Genomic DNA, 23,733 nt, shown 5'->3' with positions numbered 1-23,733 from the left:
GAGAATCAAGCTGGTTGATAACTTCACTACTTCACTAAAGACTTAAGGGAAAATGGCTTTTAATGCTTTGGACACTGAAAAATTTCCACACTCAGATGATTTTTAAGAGCTGTGAGAAAGTGAGAAGCACAGTTGCATGCATTCTATTTCTCGCTGGATTTTTGAAAATGTCAGTGAGTGCATCTTTATATTAAAAGTGGACCTGGCATTGGTGCCATTTCAGATTTGGAAGATTTCCAGATATCTAACAACTGGAAACTCAAGGGAAGGAGCTGTAATTTTGAAATTGCATTTCGCTGCCCACCATGTACTACCAGGCTTTCATTCGATTCAGTCAAAACACAATTATCCAGAATGCAAGCAACAAGCCCAATCTAGATATGAGGCTATTTTTGACGACTGAGTTTTTTCACCTTATACTTCTCATTCTGATTTTCTTTTTAATATAGCATCCAGATATTCACGGGCTCTCTGCATGTCCTGGGACAAACACAGACGACAAGGATGGCAGGCAGGTGGAGTTCAAGGGATTTTCTCAAGGACAGAAACCAGGGCTGAACATCCAAGCTGCAGAGATCTGAATTTTTCTCGGGCAGTCGTCCACACGGGGTCGAGGGCTGTAAAAAGACTTCGGGAAAACGTAGTCTCTGTCTCCAAGAGGCTGCCAATCCAAAAACAGCCAAACAAGGCTGCACTATTAACTTGGATTTTTAGATGTAGAAGACCGAGTCTTCGCCAGATTCAGAAATGCAAGTGCCGGGACAGTGATTGGGGTCAGATGGGGACGGGGTGGAAGCCATCAAGACAAAGTCCGCAAATGAATATTACAAGAATATTTAGGAAGCCATTTACTTTATCTGAAGATGCAGAGTTGTCTATCAGATAGTCCATTTTATCACTGATCTCTGTGGCAGAGTACAAATTCCAACTTTGTTTTTCAATCTATATTTATATTGTCACTTTACACTTACAAAATCTGGTGTTCTCCTGATTTTTACATAGATTTTTAACTAGTAACAAATTTTAATTTAGCAGGTTAGAGTCCTGAGTTATTATCAATTTTGGATATCCCTCCGGGAAGAATATTGGTAACTAAATTTTCCAGGTTATTGTTCTTCAGAGAGGAACGACTTAAGCGAAAGGATGCAATAGTGAGGACGTTAATAAAACCGTGAAGGAAGAAGGCCCTCGGATAAGCAGGGAGAGTCCCAAACAACTGCAGCTGAGCTGCTGAGATATTCATTCACACAGCAGAAAGTATTTTTGGACCATTTAAGGACATTATTCTCTATTACCTAGATCTACAAATCCACAGGGAATATTAAAATGAATTATCTGAGAGATTTATGGAGTTTAGCAAATACAATTTTAAAATTATGTGTCAGTCTGAAAATAGCCTGGCATCACTTTGACTCACCCCAGCCTCTAATACTTATGTAAATATTCTTGTACTCTACTATTTCCCCTATTTCTAATGAATTTTAATATCTGTCTCTCTCTGTAGACTGTACGCTGCTTGTGGGCAGCTCTGTTGTACTGTTGTACAATCTTTTAGTAATCTTTTAGTAATCTTTTAGACTGTGAGCCCACTGTTGGGTAGGGACTGTCTCTATATGTTGCCAATTTGTACTTCCCAAGCGCTTAGTACAGTGCTCTGCACATAGTAAGCGCCCAATAAATACGATTGATGTTGTGTTGTCCTGTGTGCCTTGCACACAGTAAGTCCTCAAACAATACTATTGATGGATTGATTGACTGATTGATTATGGTCACCTACAATCTGTTTCCCCGCTTTCAACCCAAGACCGAGAAGTCAAATCACTCATGGGAAAACCTCATCAGCTTGTTTCCTCTTTTCCTCATTCCAAAGTATGATCCCTGCCTGGAACAAAGGGAGCAAAGGATAATCTTGGAGCCTTGTTAGTCTGCATTTCATTGGATGTCCTCTAATGGCTCCAGTTCTATGATTCTGGAGCACAAAGTTGTGCGTCACCACATTTTCCCGATGTCACTCTGCATTTAGACACTGTTCTCAGCACTGCTAAACCCAAGAGACCAGTAAATTTAAAGGTTTTACCTAATGGATACAGCACAGGCCTGGAGTCAGAAGGACCTGGGTTCTAATCCCGGCTCCGCTACTTGTCTGCTGTGTGACCTTGGGCAAGCCAGTTTACTTCTCTGTGCCTCAGTTCCTACATTTGTTTAATGGGGGTTAAGACTGTGAGCCCAATGTGGGACAGGGACTGTGTCCAACCTGATTAGCTTGTATCTACCCCAGTGCTTAGGGCAGTGCCTGGCACATAGCACTCAACAAATATAATATATATATATATAGATGTATAGATGTATGTACATATATGTATATGCATGTATGTGTGTGTGTATATATATATATAAGTAATCCCAAAGCACTAAGTATAGTACCCTGCACCTGGCATGTACTCGATGATAATAGAAATAACTATAATTGTGGTATCTGTTAAGCGCTTCCTGCGTGCCAGCCACTGTACTAAGCGCTTGGGTGGATACAAGCAAATCAGGCTGGACATGGTCCCTGCCCCACATAGGGCTCACAGTCTCATTCCCCATTTTACAGATGAGGTAACTGAGGCCCAGAGAAGTAACTGACTTGCCCAAGGTCAGACAGCAGACAAGAGGAGGAGTCAGGATTAGAACCCAAGACTTTCTGATTCCCAGGCCCATGGTCTACCCACTACGCTATGCTGCTTCTCTAATGAGGCTTGTTCCAGTGCCTCGGCCCCTCCATCTGGCATGGAAGGACCAAGGGGGAAGAGTACTCATCCCTGCGTCTTCCGGGCTTCAATTCACCCCTGCCCCAAAGACCCGGGCAGTGGGAAAGATGTTGGTATTTTGGACCCCAGCACTATCACCAATTCTGCACTGGGACAAGGTCTCATTTGTTCTCGCCCTTTATTTCCATGCCCGGCAGTGGTCACTCACACCAAAGCAACACCTCTGGGTTGGCTTCCTGACCCCTAAGTTCAGAGAATAACAAGGACCTCTCTTAGAGAGATTGCAAGCCATAGGACTATGGGCCAGCAAACGATTAAAAAGATTTACAGTAATGTAAGTCATAAACTGCCACGACCGTGGCAAACAATGAGTAGAATCTAGGAGAGATTTGGCTTCTGAGAGTCATTCTGTTGCCAGCCTGGAGATTAATGCCCCTGAACAAAATCATGATAGTTATTAGATTATACATCTCAGCCTCGCTTCCCACCCCACGGCCCAATCCCTTGATTTTCACGGGCTCTCTGCATGTCCTCGGACAAACACAGACGACAAGGATGGCAGGCAGGTGGAGTTCAAGGGATTTTCTCAAGGACAGAAACCAGGGCTGAACATCCAAACTGCACAGATCTGAATTTTTCTCGGCAGTCGTCCACACAGGGTTGAGGGCTGTAAAAAGACTTAGGGAAAACGCAGGCTCTGTCTCCAAGAAGCTGCCAATCCAAAGACAGCCAACCAAGGCTGCACTATTAACTCGGATGTTTAGGTACAGAAGAACGAGTCTTCGCCAGATTCAGAAATGCTAGTGTCGGGACAGTGACTGGGATCAGATGGGAACGGGGTGGAAGCCATCAAGACAAAGTCCGCAAACGAAGCTGTGCTCCTCCCTACCATCGTCCCGTCCTTATTTTGGTACTCAGAGGATTTCAGGACAACATCGAGTTAGTGAGGACAGCAGATACTCTCAAATCCCAAATTTACACATACGTTTCCACCCACACCTGCAGGAGGGTAGACAGAATGGTAGCGCAGGAGTTTCTGTAAAGCACAAGAGCAGGCTATGCCTCTGAAGAGTCATTTCACCACCCACGGCTTTTTGCTTCCGGATTCCCTAAACTGTCAACGTTCGTTTTCCCTTCCCTTCCTGCCTGTTGCAAAAATATTCTCAGGGTTTTTCTCCTGTGGGATGGAAGAGTCTTTGCAGTGACATGCAGAGTTTCCTTTTTTAATCCTTCATGAATCCTTTGGATTTCATTCTTCTTATTTTTAAGCATCTCCCACTCCTCCTCCTTACCAGACTGCTGCTGACTTTCAGGAATAATTGGCTCAGAATCCCATCATCTCTTCCATTCATTAGCATTTACTGAGCACCCAATGTAGGCTGGGCACATACAGAAAGTGTAAGAGTCCCAGTCCCTGTCCTTGAGGAGCCTACGATTTAATACAAACCCTCAAGCATCTCATGTCTTGGGCTGTAAGGCCCATGTGGGACAGGGGCTATTTCCAATTTGATTACTTTGCATCTACCTCAGCAGCTTAGCACATTACTTAATATTGGTATTACGGTTATTAGCAGCATGGTCTAGTGGATAGAGCATATGCCTGGGAGTAAGAAGGTCATGGGTTCTAAACCCTGCTCTGCCACTTTACTGCTGTGTGGCCTTGGGCAAGTCACTTCACTTCTCTGGGCCTCAGTTACCTCATCTGTAAAATGGGGATTAAGACTGTGAGCCTTATAATAATAATAATAATAATAATGATGATGGCATTTGTTAAGCGCTTACTATGTGCAAAGCACTGTTCTAAGCGCTGACTGTATCCAATCCAATTACCTTGTATCTACCCCAGTGCTTAGAACAGTGCCTGGCACATAGTAAGCGCTCAACAAATACCATAGTTATTATTATGATTATTATTGATATAATCCTCACAATTTCTCACTCTCCCTATATTCTAAATTTCCTTGGAAATTTCGAGGCAGTTTTCCAGCACAAATGTCAAGGTGAGTGTTCTTCAATCTCTTTAAAAATTGCACATTTGGGCCTCCAGGTTTCACCTGATCTTCCCCTTGCACACCCAGTCTCCCCTCACAGGCACCCCTATTCCTTCTTTGTCCCTACAGGGTGGAGAAAAACTCATCAGACTCAGAGCTAAAGGAGCAGAGCCAGGTGAGACAAGACACTGTTGGAGCTGCTGCTTCTGCTACTGTTTCCACCTCAGATCACCCGAAGTTTGTGGCCCTGACAGAGCTGGGGGCTGCTTTTTCCTGTGTTCCTGGCAGAGACACAGATTCTAGGGACCAGGTAGAGGTAGCAGCAGAAGGAGTTTATTCTTCTCTACTGTGGCTACCCCAAGTTCTCATGACAACAGTGCTTGACACAGAGTAAGCGCTTAACAAATACAATGGTTATAGTAATGAAAACAATAATCAGAATTATAATCATCTCCTTGGGGAGCCCAGCAAGAAGCGGCTGCGGGTGGCACAAAGTGCTGCTGCTGCCACAGTGGTATTGTAAAGCGGCCCCCGGGGGAACCCTGCCTGTTGGTTTAAAACCTCTGGTCCAAGCTGCCTCTGCAGCTTGGGAGTCAGAAGGTCATGGGTTCTAATGCCAGCTCCCCCACTTGTCTGCTGTGTGGCCTTGGGCAAGTCACTTCGTTTCTCTGGGTCTCAGTTACCTCATGTGTAAAATAGGGATTGAGACTGTGAGCCACACGTGAGACAGGGACTGTGTCCAACCCGATTTGCTTGTATCCACCCCAGTGCTTAATGCAGTGCCTGGCATAGGAAAGCACTTAAATACCATCATCATTATTACTGTTATTATTAATCTGCAGGCCTAAGGCAAGGAGATGTCCACAGCCAGGGTTATTAGCACCTCACTAACTTCCATCAGGTAGAGATATTTTCCCATAGGATTTTCATTTGAATATTCCCTCGGTGGGTATCGAAAGGGCAAACCCCGGGAGTTATACCTGTGGAGGAATGGGAACAAGCCATCAGACAGCTCTTCCCAGAGAATTTAATCAACACCTTGGGACCTGTGCAAGAGCAGGTTAATTCAAAAGACCTTTGCTTCTTGAATGTAGATATTCGGAAAAATTTTATTTGACTGCATCTGTTTCTGTTGCACATGCCCTCTCCTCCTCATCCCGCTTGAAGTATCTTTTCTCCCTCCCCCTTAGACTGTGAACCCCTTGGGGAATAGAGACTTTGTCTGACCTCATGATAGTGCTTGGCACATAGTAAGCACTTACCAAAAAAAATTATTGATGTCAGGGTTCCCAAAGCAGGTCAGGGGCCTATCCAAACAGCAATGGGGAAGGGGATTATTATTCTAATGGCTTCATAGGGGTGCAGTAAAAGCAGAAAGCAGTAGGTTTGAGATCCTTTTGCATGTGGCTACAAGGATGGGAAGCAACTACATTCCTGTGTGCTAGATGCCTTGGAGAACCAAAGGAGAAATGGCCCCTACTCACTAACTACTAGTCTGATGGTTACCACCATTTAGTGTCGTTTTTTTCAGGAGACCTGTGGGACTATCGGAACAGCTTGTTCAAGAACAGCTCCTCAAATGGCCAGGAATTTAAGCATCACCACGATTTCCAGAGTTCTGAGCACATTGAAATCAGAGCCTAGATGGTGACCAAAGAGTGGCGGCTCTCCGGTCACTTTTGACAATTCTAGTCTGGCTGCCATTAGATTTTTCTCTTGCTCTCTTGGGCTGCCCCCAGAATGCGGTTTTACTACTTGATTCCATTCCAGCCCTCCCTCCCCCTAGCAACGAAGGAAACCACATGGCAAGCCAACCAACCAACAAACCAGCCTTCAGATGGATGGCCTCCTGAGAACGCTTTTCTGCTCAGATTCAGTTGCCACAGTTTGTAGCCACTTCAGTAACATCAATCACTCAATCAATGGTATTTATTGAGGGCTTACTGTGTGTAGAGCACTGTGTTAAGCGCTCGGGAGAGAGCGATATAACAGAGTTGGTAGAACATCACCAAAAGTCTTGCAGGCGATATTCGGAAGCGCCTGACCATATTAACGCCAACTTGGCAGAGTCTTGGTCTACTGCCAGTTCAAGACACTCCCCCTCTTAAGCCAAGGGACAAAAATGAGGAAATAGAGGGTACCGTGACACACACCTAGAAGCGAGAATGATCCAGAAGGTAGTCTCAGAGGAAGCAATACGTAAGCCACAAGAGAAATCCCAATTGTAAGAATTATTTTCCCGTCACTAGGTGTCTTCCAGATAAAATGCCTTCTTCTAACCACCTTAGTAAGAGGTGGAACCCATCGAGGGGGGAAACTGGCCCCCTGTGAGAAGAGAGTGTAAAATCAGAGGAATCCAGAAAACCAGGGAATTTCAAAGCTGACCAAATGGAGAGGGTGTGGCAAAGACTAAAACACTATAAACTGGCTCCCTTATGCCTAGCCCATCCTTCAGTTTCCAGATAAGCACTTTGGGTTTTGCTTTTGTCCAAGAATGTACTCCAGTGCTCAGGCTAAACTTGTCAGAACCACTGAACATTTGGGGAAGATAAATAAGAAGGAACGCAGCACATGATCCTGCTTTTGTGTGTGCCACCTAGGGCAAGAATAAAGATATCTGCTAAAGATCATGAGATCTGGGTCTCTGGACCATGCCACTTAACTATGCTTGCTTACTCCAAAAACGGGTAAGAAGGGAAAACACACAACCCTAAAAGCTTGACTAGGCTTCAACCTTTCTCCCTAGAGCTTAATTATGAGGATAAAATTATCGATTTAAAAAAAATATTTCTCTGTCAACAGCTACTGTATAGGGAAAGTAAGGGTGAAATGAGAGAAAGATAAGCTAAGATTCAGAGACACAAAACCGAGACAAAACAAAAAACCTAGTTTTAAATACACCTCCAGCTGTGTATGTGTTTCAGTACACGCACACACTCTTTTCCTTGAATAGACCTCAATGCAAAAGACACCCGTGAAAAAAATAGCCTCCGGCTGCCCTGTCCAGACAGATTTTGCTTCACCTGACACTCAGCCTGAAGCTAAGCCTGGATCGAAGACACAGGGAGCTTGAGCAAAGAGCGGCTCGGCACTTACGTTTATCATAGCATTGGAGGTGATCCGGAAGAGGGTGGCTCGCTCGTTCACAGCTTTGAGCTTCTCGCCACTGTCGGCTGGTACCTTGAGGTTCTCCAATTCGCTCAGCGACCTCTGAAGAGCGGCCCCATGTTTGGCGATGAGGTCGTTGCAGGTGCTCAGGTCATCGAGTTTACTGGTGAGGTTCTTCAGAGTGTGGTGCAGATCAGCCTTGTCGGACTGGGTGGAGGGCTCCTCATCACCGGAGTCATCTGTACGGGAAGGGAGGGGGAGAAGGCGGGGCGGGGGGAGAGAGAGAAATGGTTTCCATGGTTACCGCTGGCCGCCCGAAATCATCCGGTCTACATAGTCGATGCAAATCACAGGAAAGCGAGAGAGAGAGAGAGCAAGCGAGCAGGACACAGCCACACACGGGAGCATTCAAAATAAGCAGCAGGTACTTCAAGGATGTAAATTCATTCCAATCGTCAGTGTGGAACACCGTCCCCCACTAAATCCTCTTAGTAGCTTTTTTTGTGGCACACAACTCTTACTACACTTTTAATCCAAATCTCCCTTTTTTCTGTTTGCAATGTGTGGTTTCTTCTCTTTCTCTCTGCTTACTGGAGCTGAAGTCCCTTCTTACTGGGTTTCGCTTCTAGAATCCAACCTGGAGTGGAAGCCCTTTAGAATGCCAGGTTTTTGTCAATGAAAGGAAAATTCCAAGGACGCGACCAATCAGCTGGTCCAGTTGGCACTGTGCTTCCTAGAGAGCTTCTTACATATGCCTGTGCTAAAATGCTCAATCTAAGCTGAATCTGAGGAAAAAGGTCTACTGTCTTTCCACACCTGAGTACCTAGGAGGCTCTGAATTTTGACTAGTCGTGCTTAACCTCACAGGAGCAAAAGCTAAACGCATCAACAAGCTCTTTTCTGAAGAGGCTTGAGTGGAAAAGGGGTGGGGTGCAGTGTGTGTGTTTTTTGACGGGGAAGAAGGGGACGACAAGGGGGAGAATGGACTTGAGCTGGGAGATGACTGAGAGGATTTAAAGGATTTAAATACTAAAACACTATAAACTGGCTCCCTTATGCCTAGCCCATCCTTCAGTTTCCAGATGAGCACTTTGGGTTTTGCTTTTGTCCAAGAATGTACTCCAGTGCTCAGGCTAAACTTGTCAGAACCACTGAACATTTGGGGAAGATAAATAAGAAGGAACGCATCCTTAAAGGAGGATGACGTCTATAAATATTTCCTCTTTCCTGCACTTTAACCTACAGAAATGGTCAAACACTGCCAAGATAATTTGTACACCAAGAAGAATTCAATCTTCCCGCTGTTGTCACACATGAATGTTAATGAGCCTGTGTTTCTATAGTCCTCCAGAAGGCTTGAATGAAAAGTCTTTAACTGGCAGAGTCATTAGGTCCCAAATCAGTTAACGAGCTCCATTTCCAAAGAGATTTGGCCTGTCCCTTGAGAAGAGCAGCTCTCATCTCTCCTGCCACTCTCCCATCAGCCACCAGACACCCACTCTAGATGGAACACCACTTGGGCCTTAGCACATTCTGGACCAATGCTACAATTCAAAAGCAATGACGCCTTTAAGATTCAAGCTAATGGTAGGATTTGACTGACTCCCATCAATCTAACAGCACATCAGTCCTCCCCTGACTCTAATGCTTAGGCTATGTAGGCTATTCATTCAATCGCATTTATTGAGCGCTTACTGTGTGCAAAGCACTGCACTAATCACTTGGGACATTGCAATATAACAATAAACAGACACATTCCCTTCCCACAGCAAACTTTCAGAGGAAAATTCCAGCTTCTGAGCCCAAATTATACCTGTTAATTATTTTACAAGTTCCTTTTTGAAGAAATTACTAGTGCCAAGAACCTAATTTTCCGGTGGAAAAATAATCCTCAGAGCAGATGCCAATGCTAATTAAAAAAAAAATCTGATTGCAACAGGACAAATTCCTTCCTGTGGTTATTTCCTCAGCCCTCAAAAGCCAAATGAAAGAATGACTTGAATTAAAATGAGTTTGTTCACCACTCTCCCAGGGTCTTTTGGCCCAACAAAACAAGAAAAGGCCATTAGGTGTGTGCTGGGTGAGGCTCAAAAAGCATCTCCTCTTTTGGTGAAATGTTCCCAGTAATAAGGGCTAGGATTATGACCAAGATAAAGGTACAGAACCTTGTGGGCTGGGAGGTGCCACTGACGGTCCCAACCTCAGACATGGTGCCATTTTTCCTCCTCCTCTTCTATCCCATGATCTTGGAAAGAGATCCAGTTACCTTTTTTTTTTTCCAACGTCAATGGTGACATTTACATCTTTTAACAAAAAGGCAGGAATTTATAGGGCCTTTCCAAATACTTCATCATATGGATGTTTAATCAATCAATTTATTGAGTCCTTACTGTGTACAGAGCACAATACGAAGTGATTGGGAAAGTACAATGCAAGAGAACTGCCTGCCCACAAGGAACTTACGATATACAGGGGGAGACAGATGTTAAAATAGATTAGAGATAGGGGAAATGTAAATTATAAGAATGTTTACATAACTTTCATTGGGCTGGGGTGATTATAAAAGTGGTGAAGGGGTTCATAGCTAGGTTCATTTATAGTTGACACAGAGGTGGAGGTGGAGAGGGGCTTAGTTTTAATCAGCATTTAGTAATAAACACTGATGTTCTGACTTCAATAGTGCACAATCAAGAGCCTGCAAGGAGGAAAAGACCTCAAAAACTCCAACTGAAACATGGCCAATCTTAATGTACACGATTTGGAGGCTAAGAGGACAGACAAAGTTGGCTGCCTGAGGAAGCCAGCAGGAGATGCTGACACAGAAAGTTATGCTTCAATATATGATTGGCTTACACTTCTTGAAAAAAGATTACTCCTTGGGGAAGGGGACTCTGCCTCTGACAAACTGTTCCACGTCCAATCTCAGGACCCCTTCTGGGGGGAACTACATTTTAAGAATTTGCCTGGCTTGATCCCTTGGGCTGATTTATCAACCCTGTTCTGATTTAGTTCAGAAAGGCCGAGATTCATAAAGATACGGCAAAAATGCAAAATGGAGAAGCAGTGTGACCTAGTGTATAAAGCTTGTGACTGGGAGTCAGAAGGACCTGAGTTCTAATCCTGGCTCTGCCACTTGTCTGCTGTGTGACTTTGGGCAAGTCATTTCACTTCTCTGTGTCTTAGAGAAGTGTCTGTGTCTTCTCTGTGCCTCTGTGTCATCTGTAAAATGGGATTAAGACTGTGAGCCCGATGAGAGACAGAGTCTGTGTCCAACCAAATTAGCTTGTATCTACCCCAGGGCTTAGTTCAGAACCCAGCACAGAGTAAGAGCTTAATAGATACCATTAAAAAAACAAAAAACAAAATACCAGTCCATGGCACAGGAGGAACATTATAGGCAGGGAAAGTGTCTGTTCATTGTTATAGTGTACTTTCCCAAGCGCTTCGTACAGTGCTCAGCATACAGTCAGTACGCAATAAATACAAATGACGGTCTGACGATAAAGGTGTGAGAGCCCTGAACAGTGCTACTACTTGCTTTTCTGCTCATCTTTCCCAAAAGCCAGATGGCTCGGAACAATGGGTTGGGCAACACAAACACACATCTCTTCACTGGCCATGCTGACTGTCTCTGATTGAACACACTGCTGTAGCACTGGCCACTTCCTCTACTTCTGCAGGGTGTGGGTGCGTGTGTTGGGGGGCAAGTGATGGGGGTACTAGACCCATAATCAGAACTACAGAGCAGCCCCAAGGCCACGGGAAACAGCCAATCCACTGCAGGCCATTTACAGAGGAAGAAAAGTCCAGAAAAGAGGTTACGAAAGTGGTTTCTAGTAATTTTCTAATAAGGGAGGGGAAGAAGCAGCGTGGCTCAGTGGAAAGAGCCCGGGCTTTGGAGTCAGAGGTCATGGGTTCAAATCCCAGCTCCGCCACTTGTCAGTTGTGTGACTTTGGGCAAGTCACTTCACTTCTCTGGGCCTCAGTTACTTCATCTGTAAAATGGGGATTAAGACTGTGAGCCCTCCGTGGGACAACCTGATCACCTTGTAACCATCCCAGTGCTTAGAACAGTGCTTTGCACATAGTAAGCGCTTAATAAATGCCATTAAAAAAAAAAGAAGGTAGCACAGGGGAAGAGTAAGGAGAGAAAAGATGAGAAAAGGAATATATTTGGAATGAAAGGAAGAAGTAAAGGAGGGAAGGGACAAATGGGAGGAGGAGAAGGGGCAAGGCGGTTTAGTGTTACCTCATCTGTAAAAAATGGTATTAAATACCTGTTATCCCTTCCCCTTAGACTGTGAGACCCATGAATGATAGGGACCGTGTCTGTACTGGTTGTCTGTATCTACCCCAGCATCTAGGGCAGTGCTTGGCACATCATATGCACTTGACAAATGCCATTATTATTATTATTGTTATTAAAGTAGAAATGAACGTAGGGCTAATGCTCGTTGTGGGCAGGGAATGTGGCTACCAACTCTGTTGTACTGTGTTTCCCCAAATGCTTAATACAGTGCAGACTGCTCTCAGTAAAGTGCTCAATAAAAAGTACTGACTGATTGAACACAAATGGCCTAGAAAGAACTCCCTGCCTCCCTTTATTTCCTCTCAAAATAATAAATAGCTGTCTGTTCAGGACCAGTTTCTCCCACTACAATCCCCACACACTCTGTTTCACTCTCCTGGTCTTCCAGCCAGCCTACAAGAACAGAACAAACTGCTCAGAGCAGGAAAGAAAACAGCACTCAGAGGACTCCAGGATTCCATAATGCAATCATCCATCTCTGATCTCAGCTGGGCCGGGAGACATTAGATGCTCAAAGATCAAAGAAAATCAAAGTTGCAAGACATGAGCGTGCCTACTTTCTTCTTGGCACTTAGGAAAGTGACACCGGAGGACAACTAACTCTGGATGGAACTGGATGGCTCGAGGGCGGATTTCCAGAGTTGGCACTGTGCCTGCTGGCCATTAATCATGGCTGGATAAATAAGTCCCCTACAGTTCTGCAAATTCTTCCAAGACTGAGCCCCTGACACAGAAGGGCTGACTCTAGGCTGAGATTCCTGGTTGTAGGTGGAATTTCTATTTCTACTAGGCTCAGTGGAAAGAGCATGGGCTTTGGAGTCACAGGTCATGGGTTCAAATCCCAGCTCTGCCAACTGTCAGCTGTGTGACTTTGGGCAAGCCACTTAACTTCTCTGTGCCTCAGTTACCTCATCTGTAAAATGGGGATGAAGACTGTGAGCCCTCTGTGGGGCAACCTTGTAACCTCCCCGGCACTTAGAACAGTGCTTTGCACATAGTAAGTGCTTAATAAATGCCATCATTATTATTATTATTAATACCTGGGACCGGGAGTCAGAAGGTCAAGGGTTCTAATCCCGGCTCCACCACTTTGTTGTGTGACCTTGGGCAAGTCATTTCACTTCTCTGTGCCTCGGTTCTCTCAGCTGTAAAATGGGGATTAAGACTGTGAGCCCTATGTGATACATGACTGTGTTCAACCTGATTGTCTTGTATCTATCCCAGTGCTTGCTTACAGCAGTTCCTGGAACATAGTAAGCTCTTAGCAAATACCATCATCATCATAATTATTATTACATCATGACTTCTAGGGACAGAAGAGCCCTGGAATTTGGGACCAGAAATAAATGTAAAGTGGAGGTTAGATAACAGAGAGGGCAGACTGGAGGCAGGGAGGCCAGTATGGAGGCTGGTAATCCTTATCACCAGGAAGTGACAAAGGTTGGATAAGAGGAATGATCATAAGGGAGTAGATGAAGGAATGAGTCTGGGAAATATTGTCAAAGAAAATATTATTATTATCATTATGGTATCTGTTAAGCACTTACTTACTTTGTGCCAAGTACTGTTTTAAGTGCTGGGGTTGATACAAGGTAATTAGGTTGGACACAGTCCCTGACCCACATGGGGCTCACAGTCTTAATCCTCATTTTACAGAGGAGGTAACTGAGGCACAGAGAAGTGAACTGTCTTGTCCAAGGTCACACGGCAGACAAGCAGCAGAGCAGGGATTAGAAACCATGACTTCTCATTAGTGTGCTCTATCCACTACACAGTGCTACTTCTTTAACTGGTGGGATTTAGCATCAGCCTCTATCCTTCCATCTCTGTTTCTCTTCCTACTTCCACTTGGTTTATCATTCCCTTTCCTGCCTCCTCTCCCAATTAATGTTAGACCACGGATACCCACCCCTCACCAAGCCCATAAAAGGCACACCTGCTAACAATATATTCCAGCGTTTTGAACAGTGCTTGGTTTCTCTTCCTACTTCCACTTGGTTTATCATTCACTTTCCTGCCTCCTCTCCCAATTAATTTTAGACCACAGATACCCACCCCTCACCAAGCCCATAAAAGGCACACCTGCTAACAATGTATTCCAGCATTTTGAACAGTGCTTGGTACATAGTAAGTGCTTAATAAATCCCATCATCATTATTATTATTGCAAGAAAATAAAGGTAAGCCTCCCTACCTATTCCATTCCCTTCCTTTTGTTCTATTTGGTCATTTCTTCAGTTCCTAAGTAAGTTTACCAGAAAGCAATTTGCAGCTTTTTAAAGTGTGGTCTCAGTTTGAATTTTTTCACCCTATACATGACAAGTATGCTTCTAACATGCCTGGTGAAGTGGGTGTTCTTGTTTCCAAATTTTATCTGAATGAGATAATGGAACATCGTACTCCTATTGCACCACCAGAGACCTGAAAAATATGACATTGCTTTGATAAACACTTAAATCCCAGTGGAAACACTCCTTTCAACATGTGTTGTTCCTGAAAAGGACGGCCCTGCAGTAGACAGAGGGCCTGAGATCTTACCAGCGAGAGGCTAAAATGTTCCATTCATCAGAATTTGGTGAGAGAAATCAAAGCACAATGCAAACTCAATTTAGACAGCAATTTGAGTCTGCTGACCTCATCTCAGTTCCCACTGGGCCTCTGCACACACTTCTCCTTTCCCATGGTCAGCCGGCGAAGCCAGATACGGAATGAAGTATGAAAGCCAGAACAAAGGCACAGTCAGAGATGGGAATGGGAGGACTGGAGCCTGGAAGAGGCAGAGCCATGAGGGGTGAGGCCGTCTGGAGTTCGCTGACCCCATGCTAACCTCCTTTCATGCCGCCCTATAGCCAACCTAAGTAGGAGCGCTGGGGTTGGTGTGGTCGCAGCATTGCATGAAGCAGCTTCACAGAGGATGATGATTGTGGCATTTTCTAAGTGCTTACTATGTGCCGAGTACTGTATTAAGTGCTGGGGTGGATATCAGCAAATAATTGGGTTGGATACAGTCTCTGTCCCCCTTGGGGCTCACATTCTTAATCTCCATTTTACAGATGAGGTCACTGAGGCACAGAGAAGTGAAGAAGTGACTTGCCCAAGGTCACACAGCACACAGTGGCGGAGCAGGGATTAGAACCCAGGTCCTTCTGACTCCAGGACCTGTGCTCGAGTCACTAGACCGTGCTGCTTCTTAGAACAACAGACATTTGAGAGGACAAAAAGAGCAGACCTTCCAACTTATCCTTAGGGGACTGATGCGGGAAGCTCCTTCCATTACGCCTTCTCTGTCCTAGGCGATTGACTCTTCCTCCAATTCCCTGGGGAAATGATAGATATCTGCATCGGGAACATTCTTTTCTTTCCTGGAATTCAGCCTAATTGCCCTGTCTTTAATTAAATCTCTGAGTTATGCCTCTTTGTATCAGATCTTCTCTTCGGTGTTTCCATCTTTCATGTGGAAAGGGTTGAATTATTTACACTGTGGCCTTTCCCTTGTCACCCCTATCCCCAGCGACCCGTAAAGAGCTCCTGGAACCTGTCTGAATCGCTCAATCAGCTCTCTTAGGAGGGCCTTTGGTGGGTGTTCCACAAATCCCTCCCATTTCCTCATTGGGCCTGCCCAAATCAACCCTGAGCCAGTCAACTGGTGGCTGGGAGGAAATGGGATTTAGGAATCTCAAAAAAATCCAAAAGCCCCGTCAGCCAGCCAAGCTGAATTGGTACTTGGGCCGGGGTGACAGGCAGCCACCAAATGGAGATTATTAACTTGAGTTCAGTGCCTCGTTGAGGGCAGTGAATGTGTCTGTTATATTGTTGTACTGTACTCTCCCAATCACTGAGTACAGTGCTCTGCACACAGTAAGCGCTCAATAAACATGATTGCCTGAATCACTGACTCCCCAGAAGGAAGCTCTGAATGAAGAGTTAGAAAAGATTTTCCTCCTGTCCAAAGGATCCATTCTGTGGGGTCTGAATGTGAACTGATGGTAGAGCGTGGCTTGGTCTTGCTTTAACAGAGAGCTCAGGGGAAGGACCCAATTGGTGCATGATTGCTTAGACTCTGATCGAGCCAAGATGCTTGGGGGCCATGAAAACACCAAATGACAGTGCACTAATGAACTGAAAGAAAGTCATATTCTGTTACAAGAAGGCACTCTCTGGCAAGCCAGTTCAATTTTTCTTGAACCCAAATCGGCTGTCCCGAAGCAGAGACAGCTTCAAAACCAACTATCAAAATCATCAAGTTTGATTCCTGCACAAGAAAACCTTGGGGCAAAAATCAATGGCCATGGTTGGCAAAGACATAGGTATTAACCCAGCAAAGTCTGGGACAAAAGAAGGTAAATCAACAGGATAGGAAACTAGTACGGGGGAAGGACATGTAAGCAAATATAATAATAGTAATAATAATAATTGTGGTATTTGTTAAATGCTTACTATGTGCCAAGCACTGTACTAAGCACTGAGGTAGAAACAGGCTAATTAGGTTGAACATAGTCCTTGTCCCACATAGGGCTCACAATCTTAATCCCCATTTTACAGATGAGGGAACTGAGGCACAGAGAAGTTGAGTGACTTGCCCAAGGTCACACAGTGGACAAGTGGGGAGCCGGGCTTAGAACCCAGGTCCTTTTGACTTCCAGGACTATGCTCTATCCACTAGGCCACACTGCTTCTCACCACACCAAAAACAGACTTGACTCAGGAGAAGAAACACCCAACACCAGGAAATGGAGACATAAAGAAAAGGGGAATGCTGGGTTCTCTCTGCTGCTTCTACTTTGAGCCATACATCGTCTCCCTGCTATTACTGGGTCAGACCAATGGCTGATTCATTCATTCATTCATTCAATCGTATTTACTGAGCGCTTACTTTGTGCAGAGCACTGTACCAAGCACTTGGGAAGTACAAGTCGGCAACATATAGAGACGGTCCCTACCCAACAACTGGCTCACAGCCTAGAAGGGGGAGACAGGCAACAGAACAAAACATGTGGACAGGTGTCAAGTCATCAGAATAAATAGAAAGAAAGCTAGATGCACATCATTAACAAAATAAATAGAATAGTAAATATGTACAAGCAAAATAAATAGAGTAATAAATCTGCCGATCCAGCTCAAAGTCTGTCTCCCACAGTGGCAACGAGGGGCTTGGAGAAAATTATGTTGGTGGTGGTGGACCTTCTTGGTATTTTTTTTTTCAGTGGAATTTGTTAATAATAACAATGATGATGGCATTTATTAAGCACTTACTATGTGCAAAGCACTGTTCTAAGCGCTGGGGAGGTTACAAGGTAATTAGGTTCTCCCATGTGGGGCTCACAGTCTTAATCCCCATTTTACAGATGAGGTCACTGAGGCACAGAGAAGTTAAGTGACTTACCCAAAGTCACACAGCTGATAGTTGGCAGGGCTGGGATTTGAACCCATGACCTCTGACTCTAAAGCCCAGGCTCTTTCCACTGAACCACACTGCTTCTCCAAAGTGCTTACTATGTGCCAGGCACTGTACTAAACACTGGGGTAGATACCGGATAATCAGGTTGTATACAATCCCTGACCCACTCAGGGGTTTACAGTATTAGTCCCCGTTTTAAAGTTGAGGGAGCTGAGGCACAGAGAAGTGAAGTGACTTGCCCAAGATCACACAGCAAAAAAAGTGGCAGAGCTGGGATTAGAACTCAGGTCCTCTAACTCCCAGGCCCAAGCTCCTTCCAGTAGGCCATGCTGTTTATCCTAATGGGTTGGGGATGCACCATCTAACTTCCTGACCTCTCCACTCTAGCAACCTATCATGAACCTCCCCCTCCAGGTATTTCTTCAAACTCCTCAACTTCAGACTTTATTTTCTCCACCTGTAAAATGCTAACTCTCCCCAGAAGGATAAAACATGTTTTTAGGCACCTGCCTGCCCTTCTAAACGTCCCCTGGGATCGAGGACACCACTAACTGACTCAAGCAGCATGGCCTCGCGGAAGAAATGCCTCAGTTATCTGTCTGTAAAATGGGGATTAAGGCTGTGAGCTCTGTGTGGGACAGGGACTGTGTCCTTCCTGATTACCTTGTATTTACCCCAGCGCTTAGTAAAATGCCTGGCACATAGTAACCGTTTAACAAATGCTACTTTTTTTTTTTTTTAAAGGATGGGTGTTACTTTTCAAGGTGCATCACAATGATGAAATCAATGCTTCAGAAAAGGGCAAGGTAAAAAAGGGCATAGGAGCCAAATGGGAAGAAGGTGGAAAATTAAGGTACGGATGCTGATGGATGGGGGAAGCTCTAATGGGATAATAATTCACTGAGCAATTTAAGCAAGGAAAACTACAGAGTGAAGCAAAGAGGGGGTCATTACACCCACTAGAAGCCTAAGAGCATAAATTGTGTCCCTACTCAAGGGGATTATTTAAGTGATGGAGAGATGACAGGCTGAGCTCACAGGTTACATGATTTTGATTCATCAGCACAATGAGGGACATAAACTCACTAGAATCCAGAGGTTTAAGGCCTAGGATGCTATTCATTGCCTACCCCAAAGATGTGCTTAGAAAGGTGGGGAAAGGAGGCCTATAAATAAGAACTCCAGCAGCTGTTTGTTAATACCATGGTTGATGGAAATGCATAGTATAATGGGTCCTTCTAGGCTACAGGCAATTATACACCTAGAAGGGATGGGGTTGGGTGAATCAGTCAGTCAATCGTATTAATTGAGCGCTTACTGTGTGCAGAGCACTGTACTAAGCGCTTGGGAGGGTACCATACAACAATAAACAGACACATTCCCTGCCCACAGCGAAATTACAATCTAGAAGGGCGGAGACAGACAATATAAATAAATGACAGATATGTGAAGCAGCATGGCTCAGTGGAAAGAGCCTGGGCTTTGGAGTCAGAGGTCATGGGTTCAAATCCCAGCTCCACCACTTTGCAGCTAAGCTCTTCCTTTGCTGCCACTGTCTGCAAACAAGTTGCACCTGCCTGAGCAACCTGCCAGAGCTCCTGGAAGGTTTTTACTTCTATTTTACTTTCCTAAAGTACAGTGCTCTTGGCATGAAAAAGCAGAGTCCAGTCCCAGGCCTGCCCCTGGACAGCTGTGTGTAGGTAAGTCACTTAACCCTTCTGGGCCTGTTTCCTCATTTGAAAAACTGGGATGAGATAGATTGTGAACCCCATCTAAGACAAGGACTGGGTTCAATGTGATAACCTTGTATCTTAGCATACTCTAAGCACTTAACAAATGCCAGAATCATAACAAACACCCAATAAATACTACTGATTGACATTAAAAGGAAGGGATTTTTCAAACAGAAACAAAAAACATCAGAAGAAAGCTAATCATTCCAAGTCAAATTCAGATCAATGAAACTTCAAAGACCCAAACAAAATGACATTGGCATTCACTCAATTTTGCTTAGTTATTTAAGCAAAATTTGTGTTATTCATTCATTCAGTTCAATCATATTTACTGAGCACTTACTATTTGCAGAGCACTGTATTGAGTGCTTGGGAGAATACAATATAACAGTAAGCAGACACATTCCCTACCCGCAACAAGCTTACAGTCCAGAGACGAGCTTATCTGAGTTTGCCCCCAGATTCAGTTAAGCAGTCGGTCTGGATTGTAAATTATTTGATATTAATATCTGTCTTCCCCCACTAGACTGTAAGCTTTCTGTGTGCAGGGGATGTGTCTCCCAACTCTCCCAAGCACTCAGTAAAGTGCTCTGCACACAGAAAGTGCTCAAAAAATACCAGTGATGATTTTAACAGGCTTTGCGCTGGATTCAAATCCATAAATCCTGAATGTCAGGGTTTTTTTTTGAAAGTCAGCCCAGCCCTGGAGAGAGGTCACCCTTTTCATGGTGACAGCCAGATTCCTTCTCTGTGCAAAGTACAGGGACATGATCATATTCTGCCTCCCAGGGTCTCGCTGTTCCCCTGAACTCTAATCTCCTTTCCTCTAGCTCTTATTTTGGTCCACTGCTTAAAATGAGGTATTTGTTTCCTTTTTAAAACTTGGACCAAATATTGTAGAAAAATAACTGAATTTCAAAGCCACGAAAATATAGTAAAATACAGCAGAGATACAGCAGCCTCTGAAAGTTATTTCCCCTAAAGCAATGGCTTCTCAGCTGGTAAATACTCACAGGGCATGGGTGGTGTCTCGGTTTCAATATTGTAATTTCCCAGTGTGCGGTTTAGTGGTCAGCACTCAGTAGTCGCTTACTGAATACCATCGAATATGGTATTCGATACCCAGGTCCTTCTGATTCCCAGGCCCACGCTAGACCTTGCTGCTTCTAGCATGGCTCAGTGGAAAGAGAATGGGCTTTGGAGTCAGAGGTCATGGGTTCAAATTTCGGCTCTGCCACTTGTCTGCTGCTGTGTGACCTTGGGCAATACATCAAATGAATAAACAGTTCCACTTGTTTTTTTACAACATCCAACAGCACCAACTGTATCCAAGTTGCAAATAATAATAATGATTACTGTGGGATTTGTTAAGCACTTACTATATGCCAGGCACTATACTAAGCGCTGGGGTTGGTATAAGCAAAGTAGGTTGGACACAGTCGCTATCCCACATGGGTCTCACAGTCTTAATCCCCATTTCCCAGATGAGGGGACTGAGGCCCAGAGAAGTGAAGTGGCTTGCCCAAGGTCACACAGCAGCAGACAAGTGGCAGAGCCGGCAGTAGAACCCAGGTCCTTCTGATTCCCAGGCCCACGCTAGACCTTGCTGCTTCTAGTGTGGCTCAGTGGAAAGAGCACAGGCTTTGGAGTCAGAGGTCATGGGTTTAAATCCCGGTTCTGCCACTTGTCTGCTGCTGTGTGACCTTTGGCAAGTCACTTCACTTCTCTGGGCCTCAGTTACCTCATCTGTAAAATGGGGATTAAAACTGTGAGCGCCCCGTGGGATAACCTGATCACCTTGTAACCTCCCCAGCACTTAGAACAGTACTTTGCACATAGTAAGCGCTCAACAAATACCATCATAATTATTATTATTATTATTCTCTAAAGGTAACATGCCCGCTTGGAAGTTCTCGATCCTTCTCTAGTGGTCCATGGGCCCACCCCCAACTTTTTTGTTTTTTAATGGTAATTGTTAAGTGCTTACTATGTTCCAGGCACTGTTTTTTTTTTTATGGCATTTATTAAGCGCTTACTATGTGCAAAGCACTGTTCTAAGTGCTGGGGAAGTTACAAGGCGATCAGGTTGTCCCTCAGGGGGCTCACAGTCTTAATCCCCATTTTACAGATGAGGTAACTGAGGCACAGAGAAGTGAAGTGACTTGCCCCAAGTCACACAGCTGACAATTGGCAGAGCCGGGATTTGAACCCATGACTTCTGACTCCAAAGCCCGGGCTCTTTCCACTGAGACACGCTGCTTCTCACTGTTCTAAGCACTGGGGTAGATACAAGGCAATCAGGTCAGAACCAGTCCATGTCTCACTGGGGCTCACAGTCTTAATCACTGTTGGGTAGGGACTGTCTCTATATGTTGTCAACTTGTACTTCCCAAGCGCTTAGTACAGTGCTCTGCACACAGTAAGCGCTCAATAAATACGATTGATTGATTGATTGATTTTCTAGATGAGGTAACTGAGGTTCCCGAGAAGTGAAGTGACTTGCCTAAGGTCGCACAGCGGACTAGAAACCAGGTCCTTCTGGCTCTCAGGCCTGTGCTCGATCCATTAGGCTGCGTTGCTCCTCCCGGGCCTGGGGACTGAGGCTGGGTTCCAGGCTGCCTATTCATTCATTCGTTCAATCGTATTTATTAAGTGCTTACTGTGTGCAGAGCACTGTACTAAGCACTTGAGTACAATACAACAATGAACAGACATATTCCCTGCCCATAATAATAACATAACAATAACGATGGCATTTGTTAAGTACTTACTATGTGCAAAGCACTGTTCTAAGCGCTGGGGGGATACAATGTGATCAAGTTGTCCCACGTAGGGCTCACAGTCTTAATCCCCATTTTTACAGATGAGGTAACTGAGGCTCAGAGAAGTTAAGTGACTTGCCCAAGGTCACACAGCAGACTTGTGGTGGAGTCGGAATTCGAACCCACGACCTCTGACTCCAAAGCCCATGCTCTTCCCACTGAGCCACGCTGCTTCTCTTAATCATAACGATTCTAGATGGGGGGAGACAGACATCGTTAGGCCTTCCCAGACTGAGCCCCTTCCTTCCTCTCCCCCTCGTCCCCCTCTCCATCCCCCTCATCTTACCTCCTTCCCTTCCCCACAGCACCTGTATATATGTATATATGTTTGTACATATTTATTACTCTATTTGTTTATTTTACTTGTACATATCTATTCTATTTATTTTATTTTGTTAGTATGTTTGGTTTCGTTCTCTGTCTCCCCCTTTTAGACTGTGAGCCCACTGTTGGGTAGGGACTGTCTCTATATGTTGCCAACTTGTACTTCCCAAGCGCTTAGTACAGTGCTCTGCACACAGTAAGCGCTCAATAAATACGATTGATTGATTGATTATAAATAAATGACAGATCTGTACATAAGTGCTGTGCAGCTGGGAAGAGGGGGAAGAACAAAGGGAGCATGTCAGGGTGATGCAGAAGGGAGTGGGAGAAGAGGAAAGAGGGGGCTTAGTCTGGGAGATCAATCAATCAATCAATCATATTTATTGAGCGCTTACTGTGTGCAGAGCACTGTACTAAGCGCTTGGGAAGTACAAGCTGGCAACATATAGAGACAGTCCCTTCCCAACAGTGGGCTCACAGTCTAAAAGGGGAGATGTGCCTAGAGGCTTGCCCTGCTGGGTGAGTACTGGGCCAAGGCTGGGCCTGGGGGTGGGATATTAGCTACTCTGGTTCCAGATGCAGCTCTGGCCTCACCTTGGCCCTCTGGGATAGATATCCTCCATCATCAATGGTATTTATTGAGCGTTTACCATGTCAGAGCTCCTCCGAGCTGCCTGGGGTTTGAAGACTTGCCAGTAGTAGAGGACAGGCTGACAGGGGTCTGGGTAGCAGTGGGCCCCTGAAGGCACTGGGGACCTTTAATACTGGGGGGAAGCTCTGTTCATCACATAATGACACTTTTACGGGGGCATTCGGACTCCCAGAAGATCCTGAATAAAGCTTAGCCTCCAGAAGTGGGATTAAGGAAGGGCTTAAATCTGCAAAGAACTCCACTTGATTCTTCCAACTATTAGAAATCGCCCTATTTCCAGAAGCCCCCCGGGCAACATAACCCTGTGACTGATTTTGCTTTCATGGAAAAATAAAATAAATTAAGCCATTTCATGCCAAAATTGTTCCGACCATCTTGCAAATTTCCCAAAAGAGTATTAAAGGGAAATGCCTTCTTTGAGATGCCTGATAAAGTTACGCTGGTTATTTCTCTGAAAGGCACTTACAAAATTCAAGTTAAGCCACCATCCAAAATCTACTTTTAGTTTCTGTAAGTCAATAAGGGCGAATGAGCAAAATCAAGTTATGGAATATAAAACAGCAATAGGATTAGTCTCTCTCTAATGACCATTTTAATTCTCTCAGAAGGCAAAAACAGGATCTGTTCAATGGCCCAACCACTTA

General features: G+C 44.7%; 1 protein-coding gene across 7 annotated transcripts in view; it reads right to left on the bottom strand.

Moving 5' to 3' along the window:
* OSBP2 (oxysterol binding protein 2) overlaps positions 1-23,733 on the bottom strand; it is a 319,886-nt gene that overhangs the window by 91,838 nt on the left and 204,315 nt on the right. For all 7 annotated transcript variants that reach the window (XM_038762589.1, XM_038762590.1, XM_038762597.1 and 4 more), the window contains one exon: positions 7,841-8,091. In XM_038762589.1, the coding sequence (XP_038618517.1) occupies positions 7,841-8,091 (251 nt within the window). The remainder of the gene's footprint in view (positions 1-7,840; positions 8,092-23,733) is intronic.

Source organism: Tachyglossus aculeatus, chromosome 21, assembly GCF_015852505.1.
Source record: "Tachyglossus aculeatus isolate mTacAcu1 chromosome 21, mTacAcu1.pri, whole genome shotgun sequence".
In the NCBI taxonomy this organism is placed as follows: domain Eukaryota; kingdom Metazoa; phylum Chordata; class Mammalia; order Monotremata; family Tachyglossidae; genus Tachyglossus; species Tachyglossus aculeatus.
Note: the sequence above shows the minus strand (reverse complement) of the source record. Positions and strands in the feature narration are given on the sequence as shown.